Raw genomic sequence first — 20,631 nt, 5'->3', positions numbered from 1 at the left:
GGGACTTTCATAATGATTGGGGGCACCTATGGATCGGTTGTCAGCATTGTCACTAGTTATTCAGGGGGCTCAAAAGCCTTTTCATGCGCGGACAACTCGAGCTCATAGACTTTTGAGACTCCTGACCATGAGACCTAGCTAAATTCAAGCAAAGAGAGGAACTTCACTCTAGGTACCTTTTATCAGAGAATAGAGCACTTTGTGACCCCAAGTAGAAACTTTGCGCTTTCGAGAACGCCGACTACCCAAAATGAGATGGCGAAAATTCTAGGCCCTAATATTTTATCGTAAAATGATCACAATGCTATTGGAGATAATTTGCCGTGTTTGTAGCAAGTCAGGAAGATCTCGTCTGTTCTATCGAGGATAGCACCGCCTTCCTCTCACATATTCAAACACTTTATCCTCGACCCAATATTACATGAAGTACTTTATAAAATCTTGTGGGATCGTAGTCTGTGGGTTGTAGATGTAGGGATGCCAGCATGGTGCATCCATGAATAAAAGTTTTGTTCAGCACAAAATCTTTATCCACGGATCCACTATGCTGGTATCCCGACACATAAGGTTAGATTACCCCGCGTTTCAATCAACATAAAGGTTTCTCTAGAGATCATGCACCCCATTCCCCTCCTCCAAAAGAGCTCTGAAAAAGTCGAATAGATATCAGTCTTGCAGTATCAAACCCAGTATATGTTTTCCTGATATTAAAATGCCGAACCAACTTCGTGACATTCGGACCGTTGATAAGGAATCCTACCCTTATATCTTCGAAAAGGACGTCTCAATTCCACTGCAAAATGGAGGAGTCGTCCGCTGCAATGTCTACCGCCCAACTGGCTCCGACGCAGGGGTCAGCTATCCTGTCCTGGTTACATATGGACCCTATGGGAAGGACATCCCACTGGAATGGTTCGTAGTAGAATGCAACACAACTCTGGCTATTATCTCACACTAACGAAAATAAATATCAAAGCTTCAATCCCAGAAGCTTTGCCGAGCTCAATCCTGTCCACAAAACCAGTCATACATCTTGGGAGACCCCGACTCCAAAATACTGGACCGAGCATGGGTACATCGTCGTGCGAGCTGATGAAGTTGGAATGGGACAATCTCCGGGGATCCTCAATCCGTTTTCTGCGCAGACGGTTGATTATTTTTGTGAAGTCATTGAATGGGCTTCTGAACAGTCCTGGTCTACGGGCAAAGTTGGCTTACTAGGTATCAGCTACTTCGCGAGTACTCAGTGGCCGGTTGCAGCGCGCAATCCGAAGGGTCTAACTGCAATAGTCCCGTGGGAAGGATTTTCAGACTATTATCGAGAGTGTACCCGACACGGAGGAATTTTGTCCAATAGCTTTTTCGAGTACTGGTGGCCTCGCCAGGTGGCATCAAACCAGTATGGATTGCCTGGCAAAGCCGCCAGAAATTGGGGACCGGATACGGTTGAAGGGGACTTGCCAGAGGATGAGCTTACAGACAACGTCGTTACTATGTTATCATGGATGTCGCAGTGTCGCTATCGGGATGATCAGCCTTTTGCGAGCACAGACTATAACCTGGAAGACATCAAGATCCCGCTTCTCAGTGTCGCAAACTTGGGCGGGATACTGCTACATCTCAGGGGAAATGTGCAAGGTTTTGCTTTGGCGAGCTCCGAATTCAAATACCTTCGATTCATTGTCGGTCGTCATGATTTGCCATTCTACGAAGACGAAGAAGTCGAGATTCAGCGCAGCTTCTTGGATGCATTCTTGAAAGACGACGACCGGGATGGATGGTCGAAAAAGGGAGCAATTCCCCCAGTGAATCTGATCCTTCGAAAGGGAGATGTTGGACACAACGATCCTATTGCAGAGAAAGCTTTCCCTAGGCGTTTGGAAATGGAATGGCCCCTGGCAAGAACAGAATACACAAAGCTCTTTCTCCACCACGGCGGAGATATGCTTTTCACGCAACCCCAGTCAACCTCCACAAGAAGCTACGAAGCACCAGGCAAAGGACAGCCTACTAGCATAGTTTCTTTTTCAACAGCACCCTTTGAAAAAGAAACAGAGATCACTGGTCACATTGTCGCTCATCTCAATGTCTCTGTGAGTCAAAGTGATGCTGGATCAATTCCATCGGACTTGGATTTGTTCCTCACTCTCCGGCATGTGTCAGCCAAGGGTACGGAGATCCTCTATACAGGGACCACAGGGGAGGGAGCTCCAGTGACAAAAGGATTTCTAAGAGTTAGCATGAGAAAGACCAATCCAGAACATCCCCGTCATCGTTCTTGGCTCCCCCATCGAGACTACTTTTCGACCGATGTTCTTCCACTTGCTCCTGGAGAAGTATACGCAGTTGATGTGGAGCTTTGGCCAACTAACGTGGTTGTCGACGCCGATAGTCGCCTGACTTTGGAAATTAGCTCAGGTGATACCGCAGGTAGCGGGGTATTTGACCATAATGATCACATTGACAGGTAAGTCTTGGAATCATGTAGTTGCTACTAAGTGGTTTAATTTTATCAACAGGGCAGAGAATGTGTTCAAAGGTAGAAATCACATCCACTTCGGCCCGGACCATGTGAATTTCATGACTATCCCCATAATACCACCCTCATCCTCTGCTTAAAAAGCCATCTCAAAGCACGACAAGGATCAGAATGTATGACGAAAAGGCACGAATGTTCCGAAATTCAAATTGGTAAATTATTGTCGGAACTAGTTGAAGTTTAGTTTGGCCAACTTAGGGTGTCCTAGAATCACATCGTGTATTGCATCAGCAGATAAATTCTAGTAAACCGGTAAAACGCCGTCAAGTTCAATGTCCACAAAGTATTATCCTATTGTATCTTGTGGGAAAAGGATGTTCTTCAGCGTGGCAAGCGGCTTACTGTCGTGCTGAGTGCAAGTGATACACGTCATTATTGATCCTGTCACTATGGCAAGTACCTCACTCGTTCGTATGACACATATGTGCGAGTTTATTTAGACTGTTATGATCAGCTTTGGAAGAATCAGTCTTGGACTGGTGGCAAATTAGACGTCCTGTCGTTTGACGGGACTGATCACGGCGAGGTTTTCGCTGCCCTCGGCAGACGGCCGGGCGATGATAAGCGGCGTGACAAACTATTCTATGGGAGCTAGCGAACCTATTACGGAGAGGGATACATAGAAACATCTTGTGAATGTATAAAAAGATGAAATTCTTTGAATTTTGAAGACTGCTCTTATAAACAAATCCCGTTCTCGTCCTAAAGATCCTTCTCAGAACAATTTATCTGTCTTTGCTCGAACCCGGGGCCCAAAAATATAAAGAGGAAGAGCCAAAAAGATAACCGCCCACTGAATGCCCGCCATTTCGTAGAACATCTTTGCAATGCCTTCTTTGGCCATCCACGAGTATGCACCCTTTGATAAGCCAAAGGCAACCACATTTTTCGATGCGTTTACCAGCACCAGAGCCTCGCCACTAATTCGTGGATATGAATCTACCACGTATGAGAGCATCACTGAAGGAACTAGTGTCAGAGATGCAGCGGTGATTGCTTGGCCAACAGCTGGGCGAACGTAGTTCTGCTGCTGGGCGACGGTATATCCGAAGACTACGAGGCCGATAGGGCAGACCACAAACGGGAAAAGAAGCGCTGGTAGACGGTGTTCCGGCTTGTGAAAGTTGCCGTTACGCTTGCGCAGCCAGCGGGAAAGCATATCGGTTAAGGGGCCGGCGATGGGCCAGGCAATTATAATACCGACGAAGCTGCTCAGGGTGAAAAGGCCCAGGTCGGCAGAGGAAAAGAGGTAGGGCGGTGGAGAGAAAATCTGGGGAGCAAGGGTAGATATAATAACAATCCTGTTCACTGTAAGCGGTGTTTTCCGGAGACTTGATGGGGTGACTTACCCTCCTAGCACCACGCCATACATGATAGACGCGATAAGAACGCCAGGGATTAGCAGGAGAGGAAATGGTAGCACGAATTGATATAGAATGTGCTTAAGCAAGCCCCGATGCCGTGCTTCCTTGGAAATTCTAAAGGTAAATAAACCAGACCAGTAACTTTTGTAGTCCATTTGGGCGCGTTGTCCGGCGTGGGATGAGGTCCGCGCCGCCTCGATATGACTGTTTCCGTCTTTCTCAAAATCGTCGGCAATTTGCGACTCCTCATCAGGCTCATACAATGTCTCTGGAAGAAGGAAGATAGTCGTCACGAGGTTGAAGGCGGCGATAATAGCGCAGAGAATGAAAAACCAACGCCATCCCTTAGCTTGGATAAGGTAGCCCGCAATAAGTGGGCCGATCTGCGAACCACCAGAGAGGGCAGCGGCATAAACCGCCATGGCACTGGAGTAGTTTCGTTCATAGAACATGTCTGAACGATTTTTTTAGTGCCTGATTCGAGGACGCCACATAGGGACATACCTGCAAGGATACTCGGTCCTAGCGACTCGATTGAACCGTATCCTGGTTTACCAGTTAGCGAATGAATGACCACTGACGCAGCTTTCAACCCTTACCAAAACTAGCGAATACTCGGGAACCAAGCAGACTATTGTAGTCCTTGGCGACTGCGCTCCAGATGACGCCGCACAAGAACATGGTCATAGATATTAGAACTATCGGGCGCTTTCCAAATGTCAGAGCAAGTGGCATCCAGAATAGATTCGCCATTCCCATTGCTAGGACGGAGTAGCTGATCAGTGGCGACAATTGAGCGAAGGACAGGTGCAGGTCTTCAGCTAGAGAGTCGAAGCCGGTCGCTATCCCTGACTTTTGTTTTATTTGGTGTCAGTATAAACAAGTCCACCGCGGTCGAGGAGAGACACGAACAGAATACATATTGCCCATAAAAACGAAGAGGTTCACGGTCAGAAGGGCGCCATACCGTACCCGGTTGGGGAAGAGCTGTTTCCATGAGTATTCTCACTTCACACAATTTATGAGAGGACTATAACCATACCCTAGGATCGATGTCCGTCATATTTGCTAGCAATCAACCCCTGCGCGGGCTGTCTGTGAAACTCGAGGGTGGGGCCGATCAGAGCAACGGAGCCGGAAGACAGGAATGAGTTCAGGAGGGAGCGAGACAGATAAATATACCAGTTTCTCCAGCAGCCGCGGTCTGGAGAGTAAAAGGAAGAGTCACCCCGTCATACTCAAATGAACAGCCCCATGGGGATTTCCCCCACAAAACTCTCTCGCGTAGAGCTAGTCCTTCCCAAGTCAGATTGAGTCTCGGATACTCCGTGGGCGCTCGGATGCACTTCGGGACCACATTACCGGGATCTCCAGCGATTATCAAAATATGAATAATTTGGCGTGCATGTACTAAGATCATAGCTCAACCTGTCTTTATAGCTTGTTGCTTGTTGCTCTTGTTGGATGTTCCATTTTTTGCTCAAGAGGCCAACATCATTGTTGTGTTGCTAATCAAGAATTTCCCCAGCACCAATATTAGGACTCCCTGGTATAAAAAGCCACAATTCTGAGTCCTACCATAGGCCAGTTGCTACTAGCTCGGTCTTTCGAGCTCTAAATGGATCGGGAGCTAGGATCGGGAGCTAGGATCGGTAGTTGAGTAGATCCATATTTTCAACTTCTTTGTTACCCCAGAAGAACGGTCGAGTCACCGAAACACTGACCCGCGATGACATGCACCCCGGAGCAGACAATAATAATGACGGACAGTATATTCAAGCAGTATTCATAGTGATCCTTGACGTAAACATGCGCGCTTTGAATCACAAGAATGTGGGAGATCCGTGGGCTTCGGCATTCCCGAGTTCTCTTTAGCGGGGCGACGCCGAGCCCGCGGGCAGCTCGGCCATCCCGGGAAGCTCTGGATTTGAACTGGCTGTTTGATGTTTTTGCAAGTATTTGAGAGTGGATGTACGAGAATTGCTCTTCTGCTTTTCCAATTGCACGATCTAGTTCGATCAAACAGAACGTCATAGAGAGAACGACCCAAAATGGTGAGCCCAGAGGCCAATTCCCGTAATTTAGCTGCTAACAGGGCAGCTGTGTAGGTTCCCGAAGAAGCTCGCTTGCATATCGTGGTCGTAGGTGCCGGCCTCAGTGGGATTGCTGCCGCCATTTCAGCCGCACTTTCAGGGCATTCTGTTGATGTGGTTGAGCAAGCCAAAGAGTTGGCGGAGGTTGGTGCAGGACTGCAAATTACACCGAACGCGTCTCGTCTTCTTAAATACTGGAAACTCCCAGATTCCTTGTGGGAGTCAGCTGCAGAACCGACCAAAGTCACGGTACATCGCTATTCGGGCGAGATCCTAGCACACGAGAGTTCGTTTGACAAGAATATTCGGGCAAAGTACAACGCCTCGTTTGTGGACCTGCATCGCGTTGATCTACAAAAAGCGCTGTTTGCGCGAGCGAAGGATCTGGGGGTCACCTTTCATCTCAATGAGAAGGTTGAGAACCTTGACTTTGAAAAAGTGACTGTGTCCACCGCGACTGGGAACCACTACACCGGAGACCTCATCATCGCAGCTGATGGGTTATGGTCTCGGTGCCGCGAGGCATTCATGGGCCACAAAGATGAGCCGATCCCAACGGGGGATCTCGCATACCGGATTGTGCTCAAAGCGGATCAAATATCAGATCCCGATCTGAAATCGCTGGTCGAGAATCCCGAGGTGCATTTCTGGGCTGGGCCTGGAGCGCATGCTGTGGCTTATTCTATTCGTGGCGGTCAAATGTTCAACATCGTGCTCTTGGTCCCGGATAATCTTCCTCCTGGTGTATCGAGGCAGGCTGGTTCCGTGGATGAAATGCGAGAGCTTTTTGTTGGTTGGGACCCAATGTGAGCTCAAAACAGTTCCCCTTTAGGTCGGGGAATTACTGACTGGTTTCTAGTCTTATCCGCTTCTTGACTTATGTCGATAGCGTCGACAAGTGGAAGCTAATGCACCGTGAGTCTTGACCGTTGAAATAAGTCATGCGCTGAGACTAACATTCGTGGGCAGACGGTGAAATGGAGAACTGGGTGAACGATGCCTCAAATTTGGTTTTCATGTAAGTTCCGGCAACCTCAACCCTAGTAAGAGCTAACTGATGGGTTTGGGAAATGACAGCGGAGACTCCTGCCATCCCATGCTCCCATATCTCGCCCAGGGCGCGAACTCCTCACTAGAGGACGGTGCTGTTCTTGGTCTTCTACTAGGACATATGACAAACAAGGCACAACTTCCTCGTATCCTGCGCTTGTACGAAAGCCTACGCAAATCAAGAGGGGAAGCAATTGTCCGGGAGACGTTCAAGCAGGTAAAGATCTCCGAAAATCCTGCTTTCGATAATCCCACTGATATGCCTTCAACAGAGACATGACTTTCACATGCCAAATGGTGAAGAGCAGGAGAAACGAGACCAGATTTTCCTTTCCCAGTTGGGGACGGAGATCAAAGGAGCATTCCCTAGTCGATGGTGAGTAGTAAATACCCAAAATCAGTCGTTTTATCGTCCTGATTTGTGGAAACAGGACATGTCCAGAGGTGCAGCCCTGGTTGTATGGATACGACGCGATCAAGGAGGTTGAGACCGCCGTTGCACGGAACAAGGAGTTGTTTTTTACGAAACCTCAACGGCGGAACTGCTGCCAGATACTTTAGTTTAAGACAAGATTGTACATTTGATAGATCTGTCTGAAATCCTTCCTTTCAATTCCATTTAGCAATCAAGTTAAACAAAATATGTTCACAAAATGTTCATATAAAAATATACAGCTAATACTTGCAGGACTTGGTGGACTATCCATCCAGCATCGGCAGTCCCCCAATATCATCAAACAACCGAGCAATGCCCTCGAAAGAGTAATCCGGAAATCCGAAACCATATGCCCACTCCTTTGATATCGTGTCAGACATTGAGGATTTCATGCTGTGGGGAGAATAACTTACAGGAATATCAAATGCTGACTGGCCTAGCCCTTGATCAGTTGGGGTAGGCGCTTCCGCCTCGCCTTCAGCCCCAGACGCACTAGATTGTTGTGCATCGGAAGCTCGGAACTCTCTCAGATAATGCCGAATAATCTCAACTGATTTTCTTGCCACAACAGACTCATCCATTGCCTCTAGAATCTCCACGCCCATTTCCACGGACCGGAGTAGTGGCATCGTCTCGCCACACATGCCGAGTTTGGACATGGGCAAGAGAAGGGTAGATGTGGCGAACATCACATACGTTGTGTTATACCACCTACTAATAGTTAGCTAACAGGATTGAGACTTCGATTTAGCAAACGTACCAGCATCGGAAAAAAGTGTGAACCCGATAGATATCGTGGATGACTTCAATTGTCTTCATGGCTGAATCTAGGCACTTTGTGATAGTTTCCTCCAGTTCACTTGGAGGATGGCGCAGCTTGCGAGTAAAGTGGCTCAAAAATGGCCGAAATAGTAGCATCTTGACGTTGTAATATCCTATTATCGATTCCAGTTAGCCTCTCTGGTGAGTTCTCAGGCTAAGCTGGTAAGGGCTACTCACGAATCCCCAGCACAAGTCGCTGTCTTCGGGCCCATTTCGGATCACGCAGGGCGCTGCGCGACAGTTTGTATCCATCGATATCCGGTCTGATTTTTTCTGGAAGTCTTGCGAGCCAACGATCCATCTCCATTTCAATCTGAAGGGCAAGTTGTAGTTTCTCTTGCAGAGAAATCCTAGAGTGATAGATCTGGACCGAGACTCGTCTGATTATTTGAGCAAAGTCGATCATCCAGGGAATGATGGCATATTCTGTGTCGTCTCTTTCAGGGATGGCTCGATTGTGGTACTCGTCCATTCCAAGTGTGTCAGGTCGCCCGACAGAAAAGCTCAGCTCTCTAAATTGATATTGGTCAGCCAATGATCAGATCAAAGAGTGCCAGTCAGATCCTTCACGAGGTACAGAAAGGCAAGGGGGTAAACCATCTTACATTTCCAGAGAGAAGATTCCCCTGCAGTAGAGAGAAGCACGTCAGATGATGATCCGAAACTTGGTGATATATTCAAACTTACCACCACGTTTTTGAGATCCAACTCGAACGCTGGTCTTTGGGGTGCCGGACCTCCCTGTTGAATCCAGCGGAAAGACATGTGCGGACCGCGAGCCCGAGATACATGTAAGCCACTGACGGGTGAAGTTAGTACTCGCAAAATCATTACGGGCTAGAACACTCACAATTCGGGTTGAGTTCATTTTGGCAAATTTTGGCCTGGAGAAGAATATTGTCAGTCAATCACCGATTCAAAAAAGCAGATTCTAAAAAGCAGGCTGCCATATACCATCAAATAGAGACATTGGACAGTCTCAAGGTCATTAGAGAACCGCAGGTAATTTAAATAGGCTTGTGCTTCGCCAAAGAGCTTCCGACTCCATTCAAAGCGTGTTAGGCCAGCAATTCTGTTCTCATCCCAAACACGTACCAGTGCCCCAAAAGAGAGCACACTCAGATACAGGGCAACAAAGCTAGGCTCAGGATGTTGGGATCGGTTAAACCAAAGGCCATTGGCGCGAGCCAGGAAATCATCCTTGTCAACGAACGGGTGAATAAAATGGATATTCTCAAAATAGCCATTCATAAACACATGCGCTTGCTCGAAATAATAGTTCTGAATCTCGATGGACAAGCTCTGTCCAGCTCCAGTGGTGGAAGGTGAGAAGCTGGGATTGTGTAACGTCGAAATCAGAGAGAAAGATTCATCTACTGGCCGGGGATTCCACTGCTGCTCTAACGCTTTGGACTCCCGCGCTTTTTGCAGGTGACCAATGATGGCGGCAGACGATGTGCTACCATGGAACTCAATGCCATTGGTGTGCGTGTTCAACTCATTTATTTCATCGTCGACACTCTCTGCCAACTCCTCTGGTTGCTCGCCGGGAAGCTTTGCAGGTTCGCGCGGTGTGGAGCCATTGCGAGGCATCGAGCACGGGGTTGTTTCAACGCCGGCTGGAATAAGTGGCTGGATTGGCACTCCCGGTACCTGAGGAGTTGGTCCCGACGTGGAAACCGCCCCTTCGGCCGTGCGCAGCCGCGAGGTCAACTCATCGACCTTCTTCTCAAGGTCGAGGACATAGTTGGCAGACCGGCTGCTTTCTCGCTCTCGGTAATTCCCTTGATACACACAATCGAGCAGGCTTTCTGAGAAATTGTCAGCAGTTTAACTATCGGCAATATAGGACTTTCCGTACTTTTACAATGCGAACAAGGGTACTGCTCGTCGCATTTGTATTTCTTCAGCCTGCACCGGTCGCAAGCCTGTGCGGCACGCGGCCGCTTGGCTCGCTTGGGTGTAGATTCATCTAGGTTTGAAGACGTGGACTGATAATTTTGCATCATCCAGGAATCATCCTGTGTATTTGATAGAGTATAGATAGCACGCGTGGTGTTTGATGATCCGTGAAGGACGCAATCCGGGATTTCCGGGAGATCAGGAGCACAGCACGTGACTCCCCGCGGGGAAGGAAGTATACGTTGGAAATTTATTTCTAATCTGTTCTGGGCGATTATCCCATCATCTGTCATCCGTAAATACTTTGAGCTGTTATAAAGACTGTGAGAATTTTTGCGTCGATGTGTAGCGGTGAATTGTGTGTATAGTGGTCGACTAAAAATGTATATATATCTTTGTAACATGGTATCCGTATGGAAACCATAAGTGGTAAATCATAATATTTATCAGTGGAATTGGTATTTACACCCGCTATACTATTCGAGTCGTCCCAGATTACAGCTTCACATTGAGATGCGCCGCCACTGATTCAAGCTGCGACAGGTCCAACGCCGGCGCCGAGTCAGGCAGAATCACTTCCTCCAAGGGCTTGCCAACCTCATGGATCAACGACTCAATGCCATCTCCATCAGAGAAAGAATGAACCCGAACATACTTGGTCTCAAACCCAAGTGAAAAGGCCTGGCCCGCCGGAATAACAACAGTCTCGCCCTCACGGAACAAAGTCCCCTCCTCGCCCTGCAAGGTAACCCTAAGAGCACCCTCCATGACACAGAAACAATGATCCACCTTCTCGAAGGTCACGAATCTCGAAAACAGCGTCTCGCCATAGTCTTTCGAAGACTCGATGCTAGAGATCGCGACGAGGCCATTACTCTGCTTGGTCGTGACGAACGGTCTCGACATCACGCCACCGGCCATCCACCGCGGCCCCGTATTCGCGCGCAGGAAGTATCCCTCATTGCCGTCGGGCAATTTCTCATCTTCTTTCGTCCACTCGCCCACCTCCGGGGCCTGGTAGTGGGGCTGGAAGACGACGTCGAATTTCCCCTTCGCGGCCATGACCTTGGGGATCAGCAGGGCCTTTAGATCTCGGTTGTCTGTTTCAGGCACAATGAGTCCCTCAAATGGCTCGGAGACGTAGCGGAAGAAATCCACCCAGTCCCCTGGCGTGATCAAGCCCTGGGTTTCGGTGTGCGGGCCGATCATCTCGGGGTTGTGGATGACTTTCTAGACCGGGTTGTTAGCTAATAGTTACTCATTGACCTGGAGAAGTTTTACATACAGGGGGGATATAAGCAAAGTCACCGGGGGCCATAATCCGGCACTTGTCACCATTCCACAGCTTCAGGTAGCCCTTGGTGACAAGAAAAACGTCATGAGCATGGTTGTGGTAGTGGAACCCCGGTGCATCGGAGAGGCCAGCACCGCTCTGGAACACAGCCATCAAACCACCTGTTTGTTTTGCGGAGGCCAGAATGCGGAACACACCTTTGCTGCCAGGGATCGTGATGCGCTCGCCCTCATACTGTGGGATAGCGTAGGGTACGCGCGCCGCGGGCGGTTCGTTACTCCACGATAGAGACATGGTATTGATAATAAGGTCTGGAAGACGAAGAGATTGCTCTCCAGAGCGATGGTTTTAATTCAAAGAGTTCGACATCGGCATGCGGGGGAGTTTCAAACCGAGCGGGTTCTCCGCTCGCTTCCGGGCAGTCGGAAGACCCGAGTTGGAGAATTCTAATATTGTCGTGACATATGTATGTTCTGCATAGTATTTTATTTGAGAGCTTTGGCCAGTCAAAAGAGTCGCATCTGCGTCGGAGTGGGTTCTAGCATGAATCTTCCTAACAGGGTATGAGGCAAACCCTAAAAGGCGAGTCCGGGCAGCGAAGACAAGACACCACGCACCATCTACGTAGTATAAGTAGCCAAACCAAATTATTCATCCAGCAAACGCCACGGCCAGGACGGTAATTCAGACTGCCCAGCAGCCGTCCATGGCCTGATTAGAGCATAACCACGCTGCTAAATGCCTTGCCGGGTCACATGACTGGACACAGTGGCGGCGGATAAAAAGTCATCCGCGTGGAGAAGCGCGCGGTGGAGAGGCGTGGGGATGTACAAATGTGCCGGACTGCCCCTCAACTATTCTCGGTCTTTTCTCCAATATTGAATCCTCCCATTTTGTTGTGTTTCTCATAATACATAGCATTGCACCATGGCCGCCGACAAGCCGACGGGCGAGTATCGCCAGTACCTGCCAGAGCTGAACATCCCGCGCTTCCAGGCGATGTGCCAGCAGGATGCGCACGAGTACGCGCACGAGTTTAAGACGAAGCACAATCCGCCATGGCTGCATGCGCTGTACATGCACTGGCTGGATCTGTATCAGGAGCCTTTCAAGGGCGTTACTACCGACGGTACGGTGAACCTAATAAACCAATGAGCTAGTTAGGGTAGGGCAATGAGCTAACTCAACTGCCAGGCAATGTCCGCCCCGGGCTCTTCACATTACAAGACGAGGGCGTACCCGTCCAAGAGATCGTAACTGCCACTGAAGCGGCCACCGCACTCCTAGACGACAAGCAGAAAGAAGCCCTGAGCTACCACATCGACTCGCCGCAGTGGCGAACATGGTCGAACCCCGAGTTTCTACTGAGCCACAAGGGCATCCGGCTAGATGAAGTGAACGCCACCACGCGGGATTCCATCATGAACATCCTTAAAACGACTCTCTCCCCTGAAGGCTACGACAAAGCCGTCGCAGCGATGCGCATCAACCACTTCCTAGGCGAGCTGGTCAAGTCCCCAGAGGTGATGAACGAGTTCTCATACAACTTCGTGCTGTTCGGGAAACCATCCACCACCCGGCCGTGGGGGTGGTCGTTCTACGGCCACCACCTGTGCCTGAACATCTTCCTCTACAAGAGCCAGATTGTTGCGTCGCCGTGGTTCACGGGCGCGGAACCAAATGAGATTGACGCTGGCCCACACGCCGGCACACGGATTATGCAGACGGAAGAGAAGCTCGGCCTGCAGCTTATGCAGTCGCTGTCTGGCGAGCTGCAGTCCAAAGCCCGCATTTACGCACAGATGAACGACCCGGCTATGCCGCCTGGCCGCTGGAACCGCGATGACCAGCGCCACCTGTGCGGCGCATACCGGGACAACCGCGAGGTGCCGTACGAGGGGATCACAGTGTCGACTTTCAGCGCCGCACAGAAGGAGTTGTTGTACGGGATTCTCGAGGAATACCTGCTCTACCTGCCCGCGAAGGCGCGCACAATCCGTCTGGAGCAGGTCCGCGCGCACGAGGGTGAGACGCACTTCTGCTGGATTGGCGGGAATGGCGACGAGGATCCGTTCTACTATCGCATCCAGAGCCCTGTTGTCCTCGTCGAGTTTGATCACCACTCCGGCGTCTTCTTGAAGAATGAGGAGCCGAAGAAATTCCATATTCACACGCTTCTGCGCACGCCTAATGGTGGGGACTATGGGTACGCTCTGCGCCCGCAGGTCCCGGCTGTGGAGGGTTTGAATGGCAAGCATATCATTTGGTAGGTGGGTTCAAATAGAGGGAAGCTATAATCGGTTGGTGTATATTTTATGAGATCAATTTTGGAAGAACCACTTTCTCCCGGTCCAGGCGATTGTAGAGCATCTTCGTATGGGGACCGCCATCGGGACGGCCATCCAGGCTCTCGTCCCCCGGCCAATGAGCGCTAGCGGCAAAGTTCCATATTTGGCACCCTCTCAAAATGGGGAGCAGGGGTGTAGATTGAGTAGAGAGTGAGTAGAAAGTGATAGAAAGTAGACAAGACAGACAAACAGGAGCAGGGAAAGAGAGAGGGTGCTAGCACCATATAAGGTCTCGAAAGAATCCACGAAGCTATGATGCATACAAGTCCTACTCGTAAGAGCACGCCGTAGTCCTGAACAGATTGCTACGACTGGTGTGTAACCAAATAAAGTGCTTATCAGCATTGATCGTGTACGGCCTCAAGGCAAGAGGCATAGATATATACCACCTGCAACGCTAGAGAACAGGACAAACAAGATAAAGAACTGCAGATGACAGCGAAGAAAATTAAAACGAGAAGATGCATCAATTTGAATCGATGTAGGAAGAGAGGAATGATTAGCGAACAACGCTCGACTTCAACTGCCACCCATCTCGTATATAACTGAGCTCTCATAACGTGGATTGATTACCCACCAACCATCTTTAAGTAACCCTCAGATCATCATGGTCCGGTATAAGCTCGTAGCCACCTTCCGAGGGCAAGATCTGCGCAGCGATGATAATCGCTGCGGCACAAACGAGCCCAATACACCAGCTGACCGTGCAGAAGACCCAAGACTGGTCGAGTTTCCAGCCAACGAAAAACCGGTCTTCGTTGTCGAACAGGTATGCCTGAAAAAAAGAAAAGCCGTGTTGGTTAGCAACGAACGGAGAATTATTTCCTCCCCCCGAGCCACAGGGTAGTTCGATAAGACGTACCACAACCGACATGCCAGCAGCCTGCACGGCCGCCGAAAGAATAACCAGCACACTAAGCACGCGCCACCCATTCTCGCGGAGCCGTTTCCCGCCCGACAAGATAACCAGATACGCGACGACGCTCATGCCCTGCAGCACGACGGCAAAGGACATCAGGAAGCCGACGGATCGCCACATCGAGCAGAAATAGCGATCGTCGCCATGGCAGTCGTCGCGTTGGGGGAAGCTTTCGCAGGTGTCCGAGAGGGAGGAGCAGCGGCGGTGGAGGCCGTAGGAGTAGTGGTAGGCTGGCTGTACAGTTGATCGGCGGGTGTTAGTGAACTCTTTCTCAGAGGTCGAACGGTTGGGCCGGGGGGTTGACGCACCCTATCGCTGTGATAGCTGATCCATTTCGGGATGATGATCGAGCTGAGAGTCAAGGCGAAGGCTGTCGTTCGCGGGTGCCTGGTTAGTATACACATGACCCGGCGACCTACTACCTCACATGCGCGACCGCGGAACTCACAAGCTAAGAACACCACCAGGGTCCCTGAGTAGACAATCGTCTTCGTGAAAAAACCGGTGTAGTTTCGGTCTGTGCCTCGAGGCACGAGGCGGAAGTCCATCGCGGGGGGCGGGTGGCGGATGGGATCACAAGGAGCTGGAGGTTGGAGGAGCAGGGAATCACATCGGATGGAGACAAGATGGAAGAAGGTGTCGGGCACAGCTCTTGAGGAGATCGAGCCAGCGAACCTCAGGTGTCGCGAGGACCAGGAGAAGAGAGAGAAAAGGGAGGGGAGGGCAAAGCCGGGGGATAAGGTGGGTGTGCAACGATAAGGCACTGGCCGTTCCCGTCTCCAACCCAAAACCGGTCTGGGCACCTGCAGCTGTTCGTGAGCTCCTACTGGTCGGTCGGAGTGACAATGATGTTATTAATCATGTTGACAGCATAGGCCGCAGTTTGGTATGCAGAATCCCGATGAGGCTCCTGTATCCAGTGCGCTCTAGGTTTTACATTACTGTCAGTAACAATAGTATCCTCGAGGGTGGCAAGTGACATCTAAGCCATAGATCCAGCTTGAATAGCCGTCGCTCTTCTTCTAGTGCATGATAGTCAGTCTATTGATCTACAGCAAAGTTACACAATTAGGACGCGCACCAATGTGGACAGCGAGAGAAACTAGATAGCGCTCACTAGCTATGCTTACCCCAATACCTATTCTGCAGGCCCTGGAAATAAGGTCAATAGAACTACATGAAAACCTGAGGCCACAATGCCATTCGTTGTGCATCACGCGGGCTCGACTTGGGATTAGCGCTCTTCCGCCGTTGCCGCGAGGACCAGAGCCAACAACGCCTCCCTCCCATAGCGCGCAGCGATAGACAGAAAGAGGAAACCTTTCGAGCGCGGTCTAATTTGTTTTCGTATGCAGTATTAAATTTCCTGCGGGGACCAGGTCCCATCCATCATCATTAGACTCAGTAAGGAGTAATAACAAAGGAAAAGAGCACAAATTATCATAATGTACACAGCATGCGCAGACGGCCTCGTCCGAATGGTACATGCGGCCACCCTCACTGAGGCGCCGTCGGATAGGCCACACCAGCAACAGAAAAGGAAAGCAGAAACGCCACCCAGGTTCATGCCAAACCATAAAAAAGAAAAAGAAAATCATGCTTCCCGTTCCAGCTGCATCACTTTCCATGGCTGCCTGTGACCATCGCGCGGAAATCGTCGTTGCTCTTTTTGGGCTTGCCAGTACCTTCCTCCTTGACATCAGCCGTGGTGTCCATTTTGTCGCTCGAGCCGGCGGGGGAACTGGTGGAGGTCGGGGTCGTGCCGAGAGAAGGGTGTTGCTTCAGCCCAAGCCCACCTCTGCGTCCACCGCGGGTTCCAGGCTGCTGAGGGCGCTTGATCGGACCCTGAGCGAAAGTCGGGCCCGGTTTCTTCTCCTGTTTGATAGAGGTGACCCGGTCGGTTTTCACCTCAGCCCGTTGCTGCTTCAAATCGCGAACGGTTCCAATCCGGATGTGGCGGCCCGGGATGATCTCCTTCCCCTCTAGCGTCATAGACGCCTTCCCAGCATCCTGGACATCGGCAAACTCCACGATAGCGCCCTGGTGATCAGGACGCAACACAATCTTGATCAGTCGTCCGAATGGCTCGACGAGAGCCCGGATCCGTGCATCGTTGACCGTGTCTGGGACATTCATCAAGGCGAGGGTGCGCTCCGCTCGCTCACCAACGGGTACTTCCACGTCGTCCGAGGCGGTGCCATTAACCGGCGCCGGTGATTCTGACTTGACGCGAGAGATAACAGTATGGGCAGTACGCTTGGGGCCGGCGGGGTTGCTGATCTCCACTTTGATCTGGCGTGACAAGAGCACCTGGCCGTCCATCGCGAGAGCCTCGGTCGCTTCTTCCTTGCTAGAGAAAACGACAAAGGCAAACCCTCTCTTTTTGCCAGCGGCATTGCGCGGAAGGATGACGGATTCGACGTGCCCAAATCTAGTAAAAGCCTCGTTGAGACTGTCTTCGTCGGCTTTGAAGTCTATGTTGGTAACATAAACTTCCCTCCCTTCGGCTTGAGGGCCGGTTCGGTGCTGCTTCTGCGTAGGATCAGAGATTTTCGCTAGTAGATGTAGGCCATTTTCGACCTCGGTTCCGTCTATCTCGGTAGCATGATGCGCCGAGGAGGTGGAGGCAAACTGCAAATAGCAAAATCGCCGATTGGTATTGTACTTGAGAGACGGGAAACGGATGTCGACAATTTCACCATACTAAGAAATAGGTCAGCTAGGATGCTACACAATCAAATATTAGGACTCACCTTGCCAAAAAGATTGCGAATGTACTCTTCGTCTGCTGTAGCTGGAAAGTTCGTGACGAACAGCGTGGATCCGGTCCCGATCTGCACCTCGATGGTGTTCTCCTTGAGAAGTTTCTGGTCACGGATTTGCGCCCCAAGAGCCTCTTCCTTGGTTTCGAACTCGATGATGGCAATTTCAGAATTCCCATCCTGTCCATGGAACATCTTGACACTGTTAATAGTGCCACACTATCGAAAAATCAGTATACGAGAGCGGTTCATGGTTGATAGAAACACTTACATGACGGAAAAACTGCCGAACTTCATGCTCAGAGAGATGATGAGGCAAGTTTTTCACCACCACTGTTGCATTCTCACGATCCCGGCGAAGCGCCACGGGTTCATCCTCTTGTGGGGGTGCCTCCTCGGCACGCGCTTTTTTGGCAGGAAGTCCATTCGCGTCGATATCGTCCTCGCGCTTCCTCTTCTCAGCCGAAGGTGCTTGCTCATCCGTGGCAGCAGACTGCTGCTGTTGCTGCTCCTGCTCTTGTTGCTGCTGTAGCAACTCCGCAGCTTTCTTTTCTCTCTGGGCATTCACCGCCCTCATAGCCTTTCGAGTTTCCAGCACAGCCAATTGGAGTTCATCCGAGTCTTCGTAGTCCTCGCAGTGGGTGATATAAGTTTGGACAATCTTTTCGGGCCAATCGAGATCCGTCCGCTTGATGGCTTGCTTCAACACCGCCGTGGCATAGCTCGGGTTGGGTGTCCGCCTGGCCGCATCCACAGTAGCCTCGCCTTGAACAAACTTACTCCAGGAAATGAGCTCCCAGTCATAATAGGTAATCCAGAACTCATAGCTGTTGCCCCGGGTAGGGACAAGACCCTTGAAAGTTTCTCGTGCGCTGTCCCAGCTGCCGCTTTCGCTGAGATAACGGATGTAGATACGCTCGAGCCGGAAGAGAGGGTCACCCTGATAAGATCGACCGTATTTCTTCTCGCCCAGTTCCTGGACGCTCTCGATCGCCGAGCGAATGCCAACTTCTGCCACGTCCAGGTCCTCATCCGTGGAGTCGGAGAGGAAAGCGCGTCGCCGAAGATAGCTGCACCAGGTGGTGTGAACCTTCAAGACCTCCTCTAAGCCGCCAGCATCCAGTAGGCCAGTGCTGGTAGCTTGGTGCTTGATGTTGGATATCTTTTGGAATCCCTGGCCTTCTCGTTCGGAGCTGAGCAGGTATTGGGACCAAAGATTACCCGACCACGGGCAGTGCCGAGTCGCACGATGCAGAGTCGAGATCGTCGTAGTCGATGTATGGCCATGCATGGATTCGTCGATCAGGAACATCACATAGTCCTCCCAGAGAGACACATCGGTGGGGAACCGCAAGACCGCGCGCTGGTAGATGGCTTCGGCAAGATCGAAATGAAATTCTCGCTTCCGGCGGCTGCGGCTCACTTCCCAGTCGATGTATTCAGCATAGACGTGCCACTCGATGCTCCGGTCACCGGTTTCCTGAGCCTTGCTCAATTTGAGCTCGAGCTCTTCTCGTGCGTTATACCAGGCTTTCGCATCCGACGCGCGGGCGACCGTCTCAGACATGATTTCCTCATAGTTGTTGTTGTAGTAGGTCGAAATGAAACTCGAGAAGGCTTGGAAAGTTTGGTCCCACGTCGCATGAGGGGTCTGCAGCCGGACGTCGTACAGGCTTCGGACGTGATTGATTTTCTCCTGAGATGGGGCACGTGAAATGTCTTGCGTGCACAGAGCCAGCAATTGATCCCACACTGGATTGCCGTTGTTGATTCGCCAACGGGTGGCGTCGGCGCCGCCCTGCCATACGTCCAGAACGGACTGCCAGGTAAACACTTCACGCCCAACCAGCCGATCCTCCTCCGACCACTGGCTAGCTCCGCCGTCGCCAGAGGCTGAGTAGTAGAGATACTGCACCCATTCGCCGTAGATTTTCCACAGCTGCGTGCTTCCATATTCCTCCTCAACTGACCGCTGGCACAGTTCCGTCACGGCGATTCGTTCTTCGACCGAACGGGCGAGCATGCTTTCATCTTGGATCCATTCCGTCCAGAGATCTTCACCCATAGCAAACAGCTTGTCCATTTCCTCCCGAGCGGTCCTCATGTCCTTGAGAAGATCGTACTGACGAGGATCACCCTGGATGTCCGGGTTGTTGGGTGGGTAGACATGGTTGACAAAGCCTGCGTGGAGCAGTCCGATGAATTGCACATGGGCCTCGTACGAGTGGGGGTTCTCCTGGATCTTGCTGAATAGCAAGGTCGCCTGATGCTGAGCATTGGGGACCAGCGATGTCTTGGCATAGTTTCGGCGGGCGCTTTCCCGGGGGCCGTCCGCCATCGCAATGTCGAAGGATGTCCGCGGAGTAGGTGTGTTGTGGCTGACAGCGTTCACATGAGGGTGCATGGTGGATGGAGAAAGTTGGCTTTGGTAAGACTCGGTATTTCGCAGCATGGTGGCAGTGTTCGGCCGTTGGGGTTGATGGTGTTGCATGGCAGCCAGATCGGCTAGGGTATCCATCCCCGGCGTGGACGCTTGTCTGGACGAAGCTGGCTCAGAAGGCGGAGTCCCATTACCGCCCCCCAGGGTGGGGCCAACTGATGGGCTGGCAGCCGGTGGCGATGGAGCAGACGAACCCGACCCGGCGGGGGCGTAGATCTGCTGGGCAAGGGGGGAGGAAGTTTTGGCTTGGCGCGAGCGGGTTCGCTGCAGTGCTTTGTTGTGAGAAGGCGGACCCGGAGAGCTCTGCGCATTCGGGTTGGCTGTCAAGGAAGGAGCTGGTGCTAAATTGCCTGGTTGAGAATTCGAGTCCCCAGAGAGCAGGGAATTGATGTCCATCTTGCTGCGGAGACCAGTACCTCACGATCGGGGGAGGAGCGGGAGGAGGGAAAAGGCGACCAAGGTGGAAAATTCACGGATAGTGCTATGGCAGCAGAGATCCTGACTATACGACAGCTTCAAGATCCCTCAACCATTCCTGCTGTCCGTCCACACAGCTCTAAGCTCGAGTTGTGTCTGTTCGAGTGAACGACGCAATTCAACCGCGCGATGCGAGCGAGAGGCGCGGAAAAGAAATCCGGGGTATCGCAGAATCAGATCTGTGA

General features: G+C 51.2%; 9 protein-coding genes across 9 annotated transcripts; 2 read left to right on the top strand and 7 right to left on the bottom strand.

Moving 5' to 3' along the window:
• Nucleotides 1-3,254: 3,254 nt before the first annotated feature.
• PFLUO_LOCUS549 (uncharacterized protein) lies at nucleotides 3,255-4,584 on the bottom strand (the record flags this gene model as incomplete). Its single annotated transcript, XM_073782966.1, has 4 exons — nucleotides 3,255-3,840; nucleotides 3,889-4,357; nucleotides 4,408-4,449; nucleotides 4,503-4,584. 4 exons carry the CDS (start codon nucleotides 4,582-4,584, stop codon nucleotides 3,255-3,257), a joined length of 1,179 nt encoding a protein of 392 aa, XP_073634646.1.
• Nucleotides 4,585-5,954: 1,370 nt separating this feature from the next.
• On the top strand, nucleotides 5,955-7,607 carry PFLUO_LOCUS548 (uncharacterized protein; the record flags this gene model as incomplete). The annotated part of the gene is made up of 7 exons (XM_073782955.1): nucleotides 5,955-5,957; nucleotides 6,012-6,802; nucleotides 6,856-6,911; nucleotides 6,966-7,014; nucleotides 7,074-7,263; nucleotides 7,319-7,422; nucleotides 7,478-7,607. 7 exons carry the CDS (start codon nucleotides 5,955-5,957, stop codon nucleotides 7,605-7,607), a joined length of 1,323 nt encoding a protein of 440 aa, XP_073634645.1.
• Nucleotides 7,608-7,745: 138 nt separating this feature from the next.
• On the bottom strand, nucleotides 7,746-8,141 carry PFLUO_LOCUS547 (uncharacterized protein; the record flags this gene model as incomplete). Its single annotated transcript, XM_073782944.1, has 2 exons — nucleotides 7,746-7,799; nucleotides 7,896-8,141. The coding sequence occupies 2 exons, from the start codon at nucleotides 8,139-8,141 to the stop codon at nucleotides 7,746-7,748; spliced, it is 300 nt and encodes a 99-aa protein (XP_073634644.1).
• Nucleotides 8,142-8,338: 197 nt separating this feature from the next.
• On the bottom strand, nucleotides 8,339-8,776 carry PFLUO_LOCUS546 (uncharacterized protein; the record flags this gene model as incomplete). Its single annotated transcript, XM_073782933.1, has 2 exons — nucleotides 8,339-8,417; nucleotides 8,478-8,776. 2 exons carry the CDS (start codon nucleotides 8,774-8,776, stop codon nucleotides 8,339-8,341), a joined length of 378 nt encoding a protein of 125 aa, XP_073634643.1.
• Nucleotides 8,777-9,204: 428 nt separating this feature from the next.
• PFLUO_LOCUS545 (uncharacterized protein) lies at nucleotides 9,205-10,276 on the bottom strand (the record flags this gene model as incomplete). Its single annotated transcript, XM_073782922.1, has 2 exons — nucleotides 9,205-10,115; nucleotides 10,222-10,276. 2 exons carry the CDS (start codon nucleotides 10,274-10,276, stop codon nucleotides 9,205-9,207), a joined length of 966 nt encoding a protein of 321 aa, XP_073634642.1.
• Nucleotides 10,277-10,701: 425 nt separating this feature from the next.
• PFLUO_LOCUS544 (uncharacterized protein) lies at nucleotides 10,702-11,794 on the bottom strand (the record flags this gene model as incomplete). The annotated part of the gene is made up of 2 exons (XM_073782911.1): nucleotides 10,702-11,436; nucleotides 11,492-11,794. 2 exons carry the CDS (start codon nucleotides 11,792-11,794, stop codon nucleotides 10,702-10,704), a joined length of 1,038 nt encoding a protein of 345 aa, XP_073634641.1.
• A 633-nt stretch (nucleotides 11,795-12,427) lies between these two features.
• On the top strand, nucleotides 12,428-13,770 carry PFLUO_LOCUS543 (uncharacterized protein; the record flags this gene model as incomplete). Its single annotated transcript, XM_073782900.1, has 2 exons — nucleotides 12,428-12,629; nucleotides 12,695-13,770. The coding sequence occupies 2 exons, from the start codon at nucleotides 12,428-12,430 to the stop codon at nucleotides 13,768-13,770; spliced, it is 1,278 nt and encodes a 425-aa protein (XP_073634640.1).
• Nucleotides 13,771-14,434: 664 nt separating this feature from the next.
• PFLUO_LOCUS542 (uncharacterized protein) lies at nucleotides 14,435-15,315 on the bottom strand (the record flags this gene model as incomplete). The annotated part of the gene is made up of 4 exons (XM_073782889.1): nucleotides 14,435-14,623; nucleotides 14,711-15,001; nucleotides 15,076-15,137; nucleotides 15,216-15,315. The coding sequence occupies 4 exons, from the start codon at nucleotides 15,313-15,315 to the stop codon at nucleotides 14,435-14,437; spliced, it is 642 nt and encodes a 213-aa protein (XP_073634639.1).
• Nucleotides 15,316-16,384: 1,069 nt separating this feature from the next.
• PFLUO_LOCUS541 (Splicing factor) lies at nucleotides 16,385-20,365 on the bottom strand (the record flags this gene model as incomplete). The annotated part of the gene is made up of 3 exons (XM_073782877.1): nucleotides 16,385-17,470; nucleotides 17,521-17,748; nucleotides 17,801-20,365. 3 exons carry the CDS (start codon nucleotides 20,363-20,365, stop codon nucleotides 16,385-16,387), a joined length of 3,879 nt encoding a protein of 1,292 aa, XP_073634638.1.
• Between the last annotated feature and the right edge of the window lie 266 nt (nucleotides 20,366-20,631).

This window comes from Penicillium psychrofluorescens (genome assembly GCF_964197705.1).
Source record: "Penicillium psychrofluorescens genome assembly, chromosome: 1".
Taxonomy (NCBI): Eukaryota; Fungi; Ascomycota; class Eurotiomycetes; order Eurotiales; family Aspergillaceae; genus Penicillium; species Penicillium psychrofluorescens.
This window is presented reverse-complemented; position numbering and strand designations above follow the sequence as displayed.